At 40.5% G+C, this 14,864-nt stretch overlaps 1 protein-coding gene across 1 annotated transcript in view; it reads left to right on the top strand.

Annotated features, from left to right (window-relative positions):
- The window catches only part of LOC147725926 (extracellular calcium-sensing receptor-like), a 62,819-nt gene that overhangs the window by 46,186 nt on the left and 1,769 nt on the right, over window positions 1-14,864 (top strand). The window contains exon 3 of the mRNA XM_086963392.1: window positions 4,041-4,871. Within this exon, the coding sequence (XP_086819518.1) occupies window positions 4,041-4,871 (831 nt within the window). The remainder of the gene's footprint in view (window positions 1-4,040; window positions 4,872-14,864) is intronic.

The following is a 14,864-nucleotide window of genomic DNA, read 5'->3' as shown; positions in this document are numbered from 1 at the left end:
AGCTTTTGTGGAAGTGTAACTGGGTGCGTACCTGCATTCCTGACTGTGTGAGTAGGTACAGATATCATGCTATTTAATTGTATACTACAAAGAAGCAGCCACATGTAATTCAAACACATTCATTAATACTGGCTTAATAAAATAACCATATTTTCATTGGAGCAATTCCTTTTCCTCCTTTGCTGCTCACTATGTTTTACTTAATGTCCTCATCTAACCTCCCTTCCATTTTTTCTATTTCTGTTCTGTCTAGAAGGTGCACATTCCCTGCACATCTTCACCATCCCATCAAATATGTTCTTTTATATTTTAGGTGCTCCATTTTTACCTTTAAAACTGCCTCATTCTGCTGCAGTCTTTTCCTGTGTGCTACTCCTGCTTGTCTCCAAAAATAGCCAGACTCTGTATTGTGGGTTATAGTTTTGTGTTTCGAGCCAGACAGACTGCTAGAAACAGTGACATTGTCAGGTACTTGGGTTTACCTAATGTAGCCAGAGAGGGCTAAAGTTGCATCACTTGCTTCCTTTGGTTGACATCATTGCAGATTCCCAACGTCCAGACCTCATGATTTTGCACGGTGGTGGTCACGACCTAGAAACAATTAGTGGGGTGGGGCTGGAAATCCTAATGAAGGACACCTTTGTTAAATAAATGAAACATTTCCCACATGCTTCCTTGGTATTCCCCAACACTTGCCAAAGACAGAAGTGGTGGTGGTCAACTGTTTTTTGTCCACAGATAGAGAAATCAAAGAAATATGAAACTCATCCCGAACTTAACAAATCACCCCAACACTTTCCAGACAGCAGCCTAAGTGAGTGGCAATCTAGTTTTTGAAATTTTATGAAGATTCGTTATACGGTGCCAAAGTGTTTAGCAAAACAAAAAATAACTGCACTATTGTAACTAGGTCCTACAAATAACTGCCTATTGGCGACCACCAGTAGGTAATATACATTTATTTATGAGGAGAAACTTCATATTCTGTATCTGAACACAAAGGACTCGCACTCCAGAACTGTGTTATTCAGATTAATTGTATTGATACAAACTGCCACACAACCTTGTATATATATTAACAAAAAAACAAATGTTACGGGGATAGTTAGGTTCAGATTGTACACACACAAAACCATAGAAATTTAGCAGCTATAGATGTAGTTTTCTAAAGAAACTATAATTTGTGCACTAAGGTAACTATAACTCGCGCACCCACCATGCACAGTTTTCACACCAACAATTTTGCTGCAAATGTTGCTGTGATATTATCAATGATGTCATAGAGAATATCATGAGTGATGTAATATGTGGGGTAAATAGCAGTAGATGGTGTGGCTGGGACTTATAGTTATCTTAGGGCATGAGTTATAGTTTCTTGCACAAAGTAGCTACTACACAATTTTCTTCCATTACATGTTGCATGTTTGTGTTTAATTTACATGCAGCAACTGTATTTAAATTGTTCCCTTTCCATACACATTGTAAGCCATTACTCCTCCTCTGTCTACCCGATCTGAACGTTAAGTTTCCATGTATCCAGGTAACACATGTGTGTATCTCCCTCACTCCTAGTGTATTCGTCTTCTGATAATTGCAGTTTACAAGGCCCAGAATGCAATGGTTAAACAGTACTGCACTATTGGTGGTGTTCAGGTTCACAGGAAATATCTGCACATATCTTTCGATGAAACTATCCCACTGCAATGTTAACTACCTCGAGGGAATTGCAGGGATCCAGGCTAGTGTGCTACTCATTAAGACAAAATCGACTCTTTCACAGTAATTAATTTTGGAATCTTCTCGATGTTAAGCTATCCTGAAGCCAACTGTGGGAGACAGTGCTTATATTTTTTTTAAATGATCCTCTGTGAATATGCGGCAAAAATTGTTAAAAAAACATTTTTGATCATGCTTTATTTGTGATGTGGCCCTGGATGTTGTTTGGAGTGTAATTAAACAAATTTGTAGAGCATACTTTACCTGCAGGTGTCAAAGCGCAGGAGCATGGCACTCAGTCAGTCAGGGGCAACGTGGATGTAAATGCAAGAGTCTATGATGAAAAGTGCCATGTTTTTGGATGTTTTTTAAAAACCGGGAAAGAGTCTATTTCAAAGATTTGATTAAGCAGGGTGTCCCACAGTTTGGCCGTAGTAACAGAGATGGAGTGCCCTCTTCATCTTGCTTTCTGTAATCTGGGAATTATCACCTTCTTATCTCGAAAAGATTTAAGAATTCTGCTGGCAGTACACTAGTGGAAGAGAGCATTCAATTGGCAAGGGCCTTTCCGATGAAGAGCAAAAAAGACCAAACAAAGAGCCTTGAAGGTGATCCATTTTCTTACTAGGACCTAGTGCAGGGAGAGAATTCCATCTCTGACCAAGAGTTATTTGGGGATGTTAAGTATGAGTCAGGCAGCATTATTCCTTGCAACCTGTAGTTTATTCAGGGAGGAGCTTTTGATGTTAAGATACAATGCATTGCAATAATCCAAACCTAAGGTGACAAGAGCGATAATGACTGATTGGCACACTTCCGAGGGAATAAAAGAGAAATTCTTTTTCAGAGTCATTATAATGAGGAAGCATGTGCTAGTAGTGTGACTGACCTGTGTGTCAAAACTCAGGGTATTGTCAAAGAAGACACCAAGGTTTGTTGCAACGAGCCGGTCACCAAATATTGGCCCAGATGAAATGCTGAGCACCAAACAGTAATACCTCAGTCTTGCCAGCATTACGTTTTAAGGAATTTCCCCTCATTCAACCACTGAAGCTCGACATCCACTGGTCTAACTTTTCCGCCACAGAGGTAAGGTTGTTAGAAATAGATAGAATAAATTGTATATGGTCCGCATGCAAAAGGCACTTGAAATCCAAATGAAAGCACCAATATGGCCAAAGGGTCCATATACAGGTTATAGAGGGTCAGGCTTAAAGATGAGCCCTGAGGTACCCTACAGGGAAGGCTGAACTCCTTCACCTTGGAACCACCACAGCTGACAATATAAACTCTATTGGATAGAGAGAAGTGGAGAAGATTCATGGCTGACCCACTGACACCAGCTTGATGCAGATGTTGGACCATCCTCATAGGTGAGATGGTATCAAATGCTGCGGACAAATCAATCATTACTAAGATAGCTGCCTCACCCTGATCAACCTGGCAGCGGTTGCTATCCGCCGCCACAATAAGGAAAGTCTCTGTGTTGTGGTGACTCGTAAACCCATTTTGTGATGGGTCAAGGATACATGGGTATCAATGAATTTGACCAAGTCTTGATTAATAAACGTTTCTAAGATCTTGGCGGGACCCAGGAACGGAGATAACACGGAAATGTTTCATATAGTCAGGGTCTGAATTACATTTCTTGAATAACAGAGTGACAATTGCTTCCTTCCAGGTAGAGGTAAAGATTCAGGATTGGAGCACAAGGTTAAACACCTTCGGCAAGAAATCTGTAACAAGGTCCTGGACCAACTGTAGAGTTTTGGGAAAACAGGGATCAGAGGGAAATCCAGATTTTTATACTCAGCAATATGCCTTTAGTTTGCTGAAATGCATAGTGGGAAAAACGGAGAGCAGATTAAAATAAGGGCGAGGAGTGGGAATTTCAGGAAGAAGATCACTCGCCAAAGGCTAGTTAAAGTCCAAGTAGATGTTAGGAATTTTGTCCCAAAAATAGAATGCTACTCTATCACAGAAATTGTGTGATGAAATATGCTGAGTCGGAGGATCAGACATTTCCTTCACTTCTTTAAACAGCTGCTTAGAAGAGTTAGAAGAGTTGCTAGGAGACATGATGTTCTCCAAGAAGAAGGATGCTTTAGGCAGCATGTTGGCCTACTTGTAAACCAGTCGAGGCCCTCATGCTTCTCTTTTTCTACAAAGCATGGTTTGGCCTTCCATTTCCGCTCTTGTTTGTTTATCTTTACATCTACCATACGAAAGCCAAACCTATTGTATTTTCAATATGTGTTTGATTTGTTTTGATTTTCAAAGACATTCACTAAAGACATTTTCTGTATTCTCATTTTTCCCTGCAGATCAGCTATGGTGCTCTAGATTCTCTTTTCACGGATAAACTGAGATTCCCATCCTTTCACCGGACTGTCCCAAGTGAGCTCTCCCAGTTTGAAGGAATTGGTCAGTTGTTAAAACATTTTGACTGGACATGGGTTGGGATCCTGACCTCGGAAGATGATGCGGGTGAGCGTGCGGGGCTAGAGCTGAGGAAGATTATCGCACAGAATGGCGGTTGCGTGGCGTTCGCCTACACAATCCCCACTGATGTTACTGAAGCAGGATTTAGTAAGGTGAAGACAATCATTGATGTCATCAACAAGTCCACAGCAAATGTGATCATACTTTACAGCAGCTCAATAACCATCACACAATATTTCATGAACACAGACTGGGAAGGAACTCCTCATAAAATCTGGATTGGGTCAGCGATTATGTCTTTCCTTTCAGGCCCCGCCTTCAGAGATGCCTTGACAGTAATGAATGGAAGCCTCATTTTTTCAATCAGAAAAAGAGAAATTATTGGATTTCAAGACTTCTTCAATGATGTTAACCCATCTAGGTTTCTGGGCGATGCTCAGTTGGATTTTATGTGGCAAGCTATGTTCCAGTGTCAAATAGAAGGCAGACAAAACACAAAGAGCCCAACCTTTCTCAATTATCGTTTGTGCTCTGAGAATGAGACTTTTCGTGGTCTAGACCCATCCATCTTTGATGAGTTTAGATTTACTTACAGTCTTTACACAGCTGTCTATGCCTTGGCACACGCCTTACACAACATGATCTCATCTACCGCATTCCTTGGATTTGATGGCACAGTCAGAACCCTGAAGCAAGAGGGGGAGTCCTGGAAGGTGTGTATTTATCAAATGCAGACAGAGGCGAATGCTGCAGGATATTCCTTGTATATATTTTTTCAAAGTATATTGTATTGTTTTGAAGTAGCATATGTTAAGACATTGTCGTAAATAGTGTATTCAGCAAACTTGGAAGCAAACATCACCTAATGTATGCAGGTGGGTAGAGGTGGTGGGAACTTTACAGCCAGAGTTTGGTAATTTACACTTATTTTTCATCATCAGTCTTTGAACCACAGGTAAGGGAGAAAGAAGTCAAAATATAGAAATGGGAAAACAGTGCCAAACGGAGGAAGCAGGGATGAAAAAGATGAAAAAGAACTTGAAAGACCGGGTGGTGTAGGCAGGTGGAAGAGAGGCATGGGGTAGAATCATAAGGTGGCAGTTCTGATATCTTACAACCCTCTGCAAAGTGCAGTGGTGTGGACAGACTTTGAAGGAAGACTTTGCCCCACTGTACTTCACTTTCACTTAATTTGTTATGGTATGGAACTCCATAGAAGTCCCCATAAAAACAGAAGGAACTATGCGCAGACTGATACAGAAACACAAATAATACAAATGTACACAACGTTCTAATATGCAAACAATACCATAACAGTCTTGGTACCATGCTCTACTGTAAAGATCCAGGATCAAATAAAGTGAAATGATATGCTAATACAGTGCACTCCAATGTAATATACACTCTCATTAAAGTGCAAAGGGACAAAAAAATACTAGCAGGAAAAAGGGAGAAAATTATGCACAAGAAAAATACTACACCATACACTTCACTCATCTTTCAAGTCTCCATCATGGTCCGCAACTTAAAAAAAAACTGTTTCAAAAAGTGCTTGCATGAGAACTTACACCACCCTCATCAAATGCAAATACTGAGTGAAAAGCAGTTAAAAAGGATTGCAATATATGAACATGCTAAAATATTACTTAAATTGTGTTAAAATAATGTAATCATTGTTTTGCAAACTTTTTAAGCTACATGGACTAATAAACATTGCCAAGCTTGTCCTGCCAAAGTTATATTACACTTTATAAATAATAGGCTTAACAACAGATGCCACAAAGAATTGAGAAGGGGACATACAAAGGGCACACGATTTAGGTCTTGAACGTGATTCAAACACAGACCAGAAAGCCTCTCCTCCTTTGGTATCCCTTCCCAAGATCCAGTGACAACTCATAATAGAAGAAAATTCAACAATAATAATAAAATTGTTCCGATCACACTATAGGTTAAAATCCATGTAACATAATGTTTTTGTTTATCTCACATGCTGCTCCCTACAACAATTTTATTCCAAGCATGTTGGACACAAAAAGAATATCCCCTTTCTGTCTCACTTCATAAATTTATTTTTTGATTAAAATTTGTAATTAAAGCTTTGGAAAAGATGCCACCTCATTCCAAGTAATTTCAAACAAATCCAAGGCCTTCAAATAATTTGAGAAGAGGGCACTTCTCCCCTTCAACCTATGGAATATTCCATATTTTAGTGCAGCAAGAAGTTGTTCCTCCACCTCAGTTGAAGAGTCGAATAAAAAAGAGTGACCAAATTGTTCAAATTGCAGATTTGATGCCTAAAAAGCATTTTCATTTCTCAGTGTTAAGTCAGTAAAAGCAGCGTTTTAATTTTTTTCAGACTAATAGAACATAGGCATATTGTCTATGCCCACAGCGCTTAGTGAATGGATGGCTGAGGCTTGGGACAGTGCCTTGCTTCTACATTGACTAATATGATCTTTGTTTAAACAATTTTTAGGAAAACTGCTCCCTAAATATGGATAAAGTTTCACCACTTACAACTTATGATTCCCAAGAAACCAAAATAAATCCTTTCTAACTCTGCAACCCTGCAACCTAAAAACATAACTTTGTTCTTAGAGATATGTATCTTGAGGTAGTGTTCATCAGCATAGTTTCCCAGCACAGAGAGATGCCTGTGTAGTCCAATTGGGGTTAAATCCAATAAAACAATGTCTTCAGGCTAAAGAAGATACAGGACATGCATTAATCTCAGTTTCGGTGGATCCCCTTAGACTGTCTAACTGTGCATGGTAAATTGTAAGTGAAGAGAGAGAAAAGATGGGGCACAAGCAAGCACCCTTGCTTCAGACAATTATGTGTCTCTTTCTCTCCTCTTTTTTTCAGAGTTTTATGTTGCGCACAAACTTGACCCAAAGATATCAGGGATCAGTTCGCTTTACATGAGCACCAATTGTTTTATATAAGGACACATTCTTTTTCGGAGATTAATTGATTTGCCGGGAATCACAGGATGTTGAGTGTTGTTGCAGAGACTTGAACCCGGTTTGAGGTTGACCGGCCTAGCTGCTATGCCACATCCTCTGCTTAGGCCCTGATTCCCACCCATCAAGACCTGAGTCGGAGTGACAGAGTGCATGGCACGTGAAAAAAACAATTACAGATGTATATATAGGCATACTCCTACCGATTAGGTTCTTTTCAATCAGCATCTGGAGGCCTGTAATATATCTAAGGTGCCACAGTTCTTTCAAAAACTGGCCTGTTCAGCATAAATTATGTTATTACCAAATGCCCATTCCTGAAGATGAAAGAGGATACTTTTAGCAAACAATGTTCCTGTTGTGTCCAATAAGGCAATCTGCCTGTAACTAGTGGAATAGGTTTTGGGACCTTGTTTATATGAAGGTACAACTACACTTCCCTTCCATGAAGATGGTATGATCCCGGCCAGATAAAAATATTGGGACAGAGGATGCAAAAAGAGTACCCATACAGGAGCTTCTTGTTTGATGAGGGATATTGGAAGCTCATCAGGCCCCATTTCCCCTGAGGGCTGTGCTCCCTTAAAGAAGCCCTTTATCTCCTCACAGGAAGGCAGACCTTAAGTCGCAAATAAATCAACCTCCACACTAAACTCCAAATGATTTTTACAGCTGGAATTAAGGGCATATAGCTGTGAAATAAACTGAGTCCACTCAGAAATGGCCTATGCTCTAAAGCTTGAGTCACAGTATTGGGCTATTAAAGCCCAATATTTTTGCAAATCACAGGAAAAACTGCTTTCCTCAGGTTACCCAATTTCTGATATTCCTCCTCCCTTTGCTCAGATGCCTTCAATCTAGTTCTTATACACTTCAATCAATTAAATTGCCTTTGCTTTAATGTCAACAGCTCTATAAATTGTTTCATTACGAAGGAGTTATATCATGATTCATCTTCTTTACTGCCCAGGAGACCTTAAATAGAGGGATAATTCATTTTTTTCATCTTTATTTCCTCTTGTGTAAAAAAACTGGCAATTGCTTTTAAAACCAAGAGATAGGATTATCTAGAGAGGTACCAGGAGAGCCTAAACTCACCTTTTTAACATATTAGGCCAAATTCAGTATCTTATTACTTGACCAAAAAGTGTGCTTATGTTTGCCATTATAAACTACTGCATCTTTCCTGGAATTCCAGTAGTTGAGCGCCTTAAGCTCTAAATCAATAGCCACTGAGAGAATATGATGATCATTCAAATCCGTCCTTATTACCTCAAATTGTGTACAAAGTCTAAATGTTTGATAGGACACCACCATATAATCAATTAATGATTGCCCGCTAAAGGAATACAAGGTATAGGAAGCTGGGGTATCCATTGGCCAACTATCATTCAAGACTATTCATTTTTAGATCTAAGACTTTCCAGTAATTGTAAACCCCTTCTGTCCTAACATTTCCAGGGAAAATAGTCTCAGAGATACGCCATGCCTCATCTAACTTGGAATTTTCAAGGATAGGATTGCCAGAATTCAGATTTTTCCATTAAAGGCTACCCTGATAATAATCAAAGGACAGTCTTCTGAAAGACTAATACTATGTTCAAAGAGAAGCATTGAATCAACAAGGTGGCATAAGTCCTCCCATGGGGAATATAGACATTTATCAACAAAAAGGTTGAAGTCAGCCCACCTGTCACTTTGCGCAGAGATAACTTTAAGCAGAGACAAAGGTGTGAGGGATGAATGGACACCTTGTATTCCAATTCATGTCACAACTGAGGAAAATAACTGTACCTTTACTGCTGCCGCCTTTTACAGAAGGTTTTGATTCACAGGAATAAACAAAGTTGTTCTCTTACATAAAATCGGTGCATATCCAAGTTTTCTGTGAGCAAACTGTCCGTGGACCTAAGCGTGTTATAAAATTCAATTTAGATGTTGACTGTCCCAGGCCTGCAGAGTTCAAAGAAAATGTCTTGGTCTTTCATGTTTTAAGGTTTTTTTTTTTAAAGTGTACACTTTTCTCTCTCTTCTCTGTAGAGACTTTAACCCTTTCCATGCGGCTGCGATTCCCCTGGTGTGCTGTAAACAGCACGAACAGGGGGTGGGCCGTGACGAACCCCAGCCGTCATCAGCACATGAGCACCGTAGTGCATGAGGGCTGGGGTTCGTCATCAGCATGGAAGGGGTTAAAGTTGATAGCCCCACAACACAGACCATTGTAGTGACTAGAGTTCTCATCAGGATGCCAGTCATAGGGATATGCATATCAAAAGGTTAATCCTGGGCATCTAGACCTACTATTTATGATTCCCTATCAGCCCGATTTCTTTCCTGAGATCTGTTTAATCCCTTTCCTTGTGATCTATCACAAAATAAAAGAACAGCCTTTTGTAGTAAACAGGGTAAGTGTCTCTTTCACTACCTCCGGTGTATCCCACCTAGCTCAGAGGTTTGCAGCAATACACAAGTCTGTCTTGGGGGGAATCCTCTTATCCTCATGACTCCAACAGATACGCCTTGGTTTTTCCAAATAGAACTCAGCGTCCTCAATGTTTTGTACCATTGCAAGCACACTTGCATATACATAGTACACATATTGTCCAGTACTGCCACCTCAATGTATTGTGCCACCCCAGGTGCACCTACATCCTGCACCCACAATCCGTCTATGTGCACTGCTCAGTACAGCATTCCTTCTGTATGGTGCCATGGTGTTCTATTTGCAAACACACAGACTGCCAGAGCACCCACTCTTTATGTACACCCTGTACATCATGTTACCCTACCTGGATTATACACACATAGCACATGCGTTCATTGTGCATGCACTGCACAGCTCTACATATCTCATGTAATGTATTCCTTGCAGGCAAACATGCCCTTAGAACATGCACTCGCCATGCTTGTACTGAATAGTATTGCTGTATCCCACACTGTACCCTTCCCAGGCACACATACAATGGAGACTCCCCACTCCTGCGCAGCATTCTACATTTAACTGATGTAGGCCTATAGTGAGTTAAGCACACAGCTGTGGAACCTCTAAAAACGGTAAGTGAGTCTGTAGGCCTCACTCCACTGACACAAGTGAAAAAGGAACTATTCACAACTACTGCTCACTATACGGTATGGTACCAGCACTGTGCTAATGCTGCTTATCTCTTGGTGACGGCGATAGCCCATCCCCATTATGAGGGTATCTCTTTTGGTGCCTCTCTCAGTCCAACAAGTCTGCAATCTGTGAGACAAGCCTATCACAGGGCAAACAGACATTATCCATGTTTGCCTATGACAACAAAAATCAGCACTAGGGGTCTAGACAACAATTTGGTTGAGCACTCAGAGCAGGGGTACATGTATTGTGCCATGCAGAAGACTTTGTCATCCAGACGTTTAAATAAACAAAGTAGCTTCTAGCCTACAAGTAGAACATTTCTGCAGCCAAATCCAACTATTTTGCTGAAAATATTATCACAGCTAGGAATGAATTGAATGAGTTGTTTGTTACAACTAATGACACCTACTTGAAATTTAAAACTAACTGAGTACTCCTAGGAACGATGCAATACAATGAGCAATTTCATCTGGGATAATGTGGCAAAGATTACATTGGGTCTCAAAAATGGGAGAGTGGGTCATATCAAAACAGTGATTATCCCATCTATATGCTCTGATAGCATTGACATCCCAGTTTTATTTTCCTTTGAGCCTCTTTCCTTAGAACTGTTTTATTGGAAGCTAGCTCCATTTTTTCTGACTTGCCAATTTCCCCCTTCATGGTTCAAGTCGAGCAAGCAGATACATCCACACTACCTCTGCAACAAATCAGTAATTCAATTAGCTCCTGTAGCGTTCCAGTGAAGAGGGGAATCTACCAGGGTAATGGCCCTCTTAAAGAAACCTACAAGAAACCCTGATGGACCAACCTTTTTCTGCCTCATCACACCTCCCTTCCTATTAAAAATCAGAGACACAATTATCAACAAGTAACTGAACAAGTGAACAGTTTCCTGGTTTCAGTAATGAACTACTTACAAAGGCTAGAGAACCAGGACTCGTCTGTAGCCTTGGTGTTATTGCATCCTTTTCACAGCTTCTGGAAAATCTGAGGACGGTTCGGCTCAGCAGAACAGCCATTAAATGGCTAAAAGAACACCTATGAGATAGACCACTGATGGTGCATCTTTCTTCTTTCTGTTCTGAAAAAATAATCTAAAGATGTATTGATACATAATCTCTCAGTTTCCCAGATAAGCACACTTATACTTGAAATAGACTGGTCACAAAACAGTTTTACATTGTGCTACAATCAACCTCTCCTTTTGACGTGAGGTATTCTCAGACTAATTGCAAGATCGAGAATGGGGTAGGTGCCCCTCTATGACGTTTTCCAGGCATGTCATCTCCTTAAGAGAGGCAAGAAACAGTTTCCTTGGCCCAAATAAATTCCAAATACAATAGTCAAACAAACACATACAAATGTTCAATATACAAGTAGCATATCATTAATATATTTTATTCAAAGATTAAAAAATGTATATATTCTACGGTCTTCATTCCATGGTATAAAACAGTTAAAAACACATCATGTTATACAATTTATAAAAAAGATCAATTCTCCCTTCCCACAAATGTTCCTATTGTAACACAAAGAAATATATAATACTTTTCATAACAAATTCTGATTATGACCAGCATAAAAAGAAAAGAGACAAAACAACAGTATGACGTAACCCCTTGTCAAATACTCATACACATTCAAAATGGATTCTGAAACCTCCTATTTAATATTTTGATCCCATCATCATTCAACTAGATTGGGTTAATCCTTGAATTGTGTTCACCTCAGCGTTGACACGTTTCGATGGTATCCAGATTTTAATTCCATCTTTATCAAGACCAAAACTTTATGCCCCTTGTTCATATATTGCACACTGTTATGTCTTTGATCCTCCTTCCGAATTGAAACTCATTGTTGGTTTTCAATATTGCTGTGTTTCCCTTGATGTACCCACATCAGTTGGGAATCTGTTTGTTTTGTTCCGTCTCCCTATTGGTTAAACTTCAGGGAGTATTCCTATTTGTATCTGCACCCTGCTTGCAGTCAGTTGCGTGTTCTAATCACCCAGCTTAAATCATGTTCCGTGCGCATAGGATGAAAGTACGCTACCAGTTTCCTGAGCTCCCTAATGTGCTGCTTTTATGCATTAGTCGTCGTTTAGCTGTGCGCCCTTATAGCTTGGGGAGAACCGGGGTGCTCTTGATATTGGATGTAGGTAATCCGTACGGGCTGGAGATCTTTATTGCCGTACATCCGATATCAAGAGCAAAGAGGTTCTCCCCAAGCTATATGGGCGCACAGCTAAACAACGGCTTATGCTGGTCATAATCAGATTTTGTTACGAAAAGAATTATTATATATTTCTTTGTGTTACAATAGGAACATTTGTGGGAAGAGAGAATTGATCTTTTTTATAAATTGTATAACATGATGTATTTTTAACTGTTTTATACCATGGAATGAAGACCCTAGAATTTTTTTTTTAATCTTTTGAATAAAATGTATTAATGATATAGTACTTGTATATTGAACATTGTATGTGTTTGTTTGACTATTGTATTTGGAAATTATTTGGGCCAAGGGAACTGTTTCTTGCCTAGGTAATAGTAACTCACTTCCCTTGACATTACTAAGGGGTCCCTCTCTTATTTTTTGAATCTTGTTAAGAGAGATCAGCAGAAGCCAGGACATGGTCACATACCCACAGCTATACTGCAGAAGCAACTTCACCCCCAACAGGGAGTGTAGAAGTTAGTGCTGTGAGAATTAGTTGGCAGCATGGCATCCTCAGTTTTGGCACAGCTTTTATGGGTCATACACTAATATCTTCTAACCTCAGAGACTGTGCCATTGATTATACCCTCTGCCAGTTTCTGGATATATCCTGACTAACTATTCTGTGGCTCCCCATGCGAGAATCATGCTGACGTATCCCTCACTTGAGCTACTCCAGGCACCCTAATGTTCAGCAATATCTGTTGGGAAAGGAGGTTTGTTAGATTTGAGGGTCTCTAGTTGGCACAGGTAGGTACTTGTGACAAATAGGGACCCTTGCCTGTAGTCAGGGTAAGGGGGTACACTCCTAAAATAAACCCTGCTCACCCCCTTGGTAGCTTGGCACGAGCAGACATGCTTATCTCAGAGACAGTATGTAAAGCATTTGTGACCACATACAGTAATCAAGGGACAACACTACAGATGGACACCACACAGGTTTTATATCAAAAATAAGTATTCTTTATATATATATGTATATTTTACAAGACCATAAATGACAAAAATCCACAATACTGTACTTTAAATGGTAAATTTAGCTTAGTTCTGTTCATTTCTTAAAATGCTACACTTTGAGTCAATATACCTTACGATGCGTTGCGCTTCCACACAAAAGTGTTGCCGCGATGGAAATGCGGCAAAGTTCCAGTGCAAAGAAATAAAGACATGAAGATCTTCCACATGTGGCACGCTTCTCTGATGATGCGAGAAGTCTCGGTTCGGAGCGTCAGCTGCAGCCGCGAATGCCTTGTTCCACAAAGCGATGACAACAGCTTTTACTGTGACACTCTTCTACGACGTTGCGAGACGCTTCTGCACAATGTGACAACTACAGTGGCGATATTCAAGATGCGACAGCAGCTCCTCCGACAGTGGCACGCTTCTCCGTGCACACAAAGTCCTTTCTCCTTTATTTGGCAGTCAGGCAACCACTGCAGGCCAATCCCCCAACCAGCACTTCAGCTTAGGGATAGTCTCCCTTCAGTTTCTTCGGGTTCCTCTCCTCAACAAAAGTTTCTTCTTGTAGTCCAAAAGTGATCTAAGTTCTTGGGATCAGGGTCCCAATAATTATACCCCAAATTCCTTTGTCCTCTGAGGGCAGAGGGGTCTTTGTCCAGTCCAAACCAGTTCTGGAGCACTCTGTTTACATGACTCCTTCTTTCCTTTCACAGAGACATCAGATGCACCACACGGGGTGGAGCCAGCACTGTGGGGGGCAGGCATAGTCCTATTCAGGTCCCAGGTGCAACTCCTCCCTCCCATCTAAATGCATATCTCTCTATTCAACACTGGGCTAACTCATCCTGTCTCCTGGAATGCCCCAGCCCTGTCACTCAAACTTGAAACAAGGAATAAACATCCTAGTCAGGCTTGGCTAGTTAGGCAAGAAAATACCTACTTTCTAAAAGTGGTATTTCCAAACACAGAATGTTAAAACCAACTTCACTAAAAGATGCATTTCATCCTAGCGAGTTCAGGCATACTAAACTAGAATTTCTACCATGTTCCCTCTGTCAGTTAAGATTATAAAATGTAATAATCTGACTGCCCATTCTGGCCTATGGAGAACAGGTAGCTATGCAATAGTGAAAAACGACTGTAATTCACTATTTGGGCATGCCATACACACCAGGGCATGTCCTACCTTATACTTACAATGCACCCTGCCCTGGGCCTACCATAGGGGTATCTGATATGAAGAAAATTGAAGGTTTAGGGATTGGAAAGTGGGTGCACTTGCCCAGTCAGCATGGCAGTACCAGACTGCACACAGGCTCTGCAATGGCATGTGCACACATTTTACATGGCTGCTTCTGTGGGTGGCACAACCAGTGCTGCAAGCCCACTAGCAGCATTTGATTTACAAGCCCTGGGCACACAAAGTGCACTGTACTAGGGTC

This window comes from Lissotriton vulgaris, chromosome 3_1 (genome assembly GCF_964263255.1).
Source record: "Lissotriton vulgaris chromosome 3_1, aLisVul1.2, whole genome shotgun sequence".
In the NCBI taxonomy this organism is placed as follows: Eukaryota; Metazoa; Chordata; class Amphibia; order Caudata; family Salamandridae; genus Lissotriton; species Lissotriton vulgaris.
Note: the sequence above shows the minus strand (reverse complement) of the source record. Positions and strands in the feature narration are given on the sequence as shown.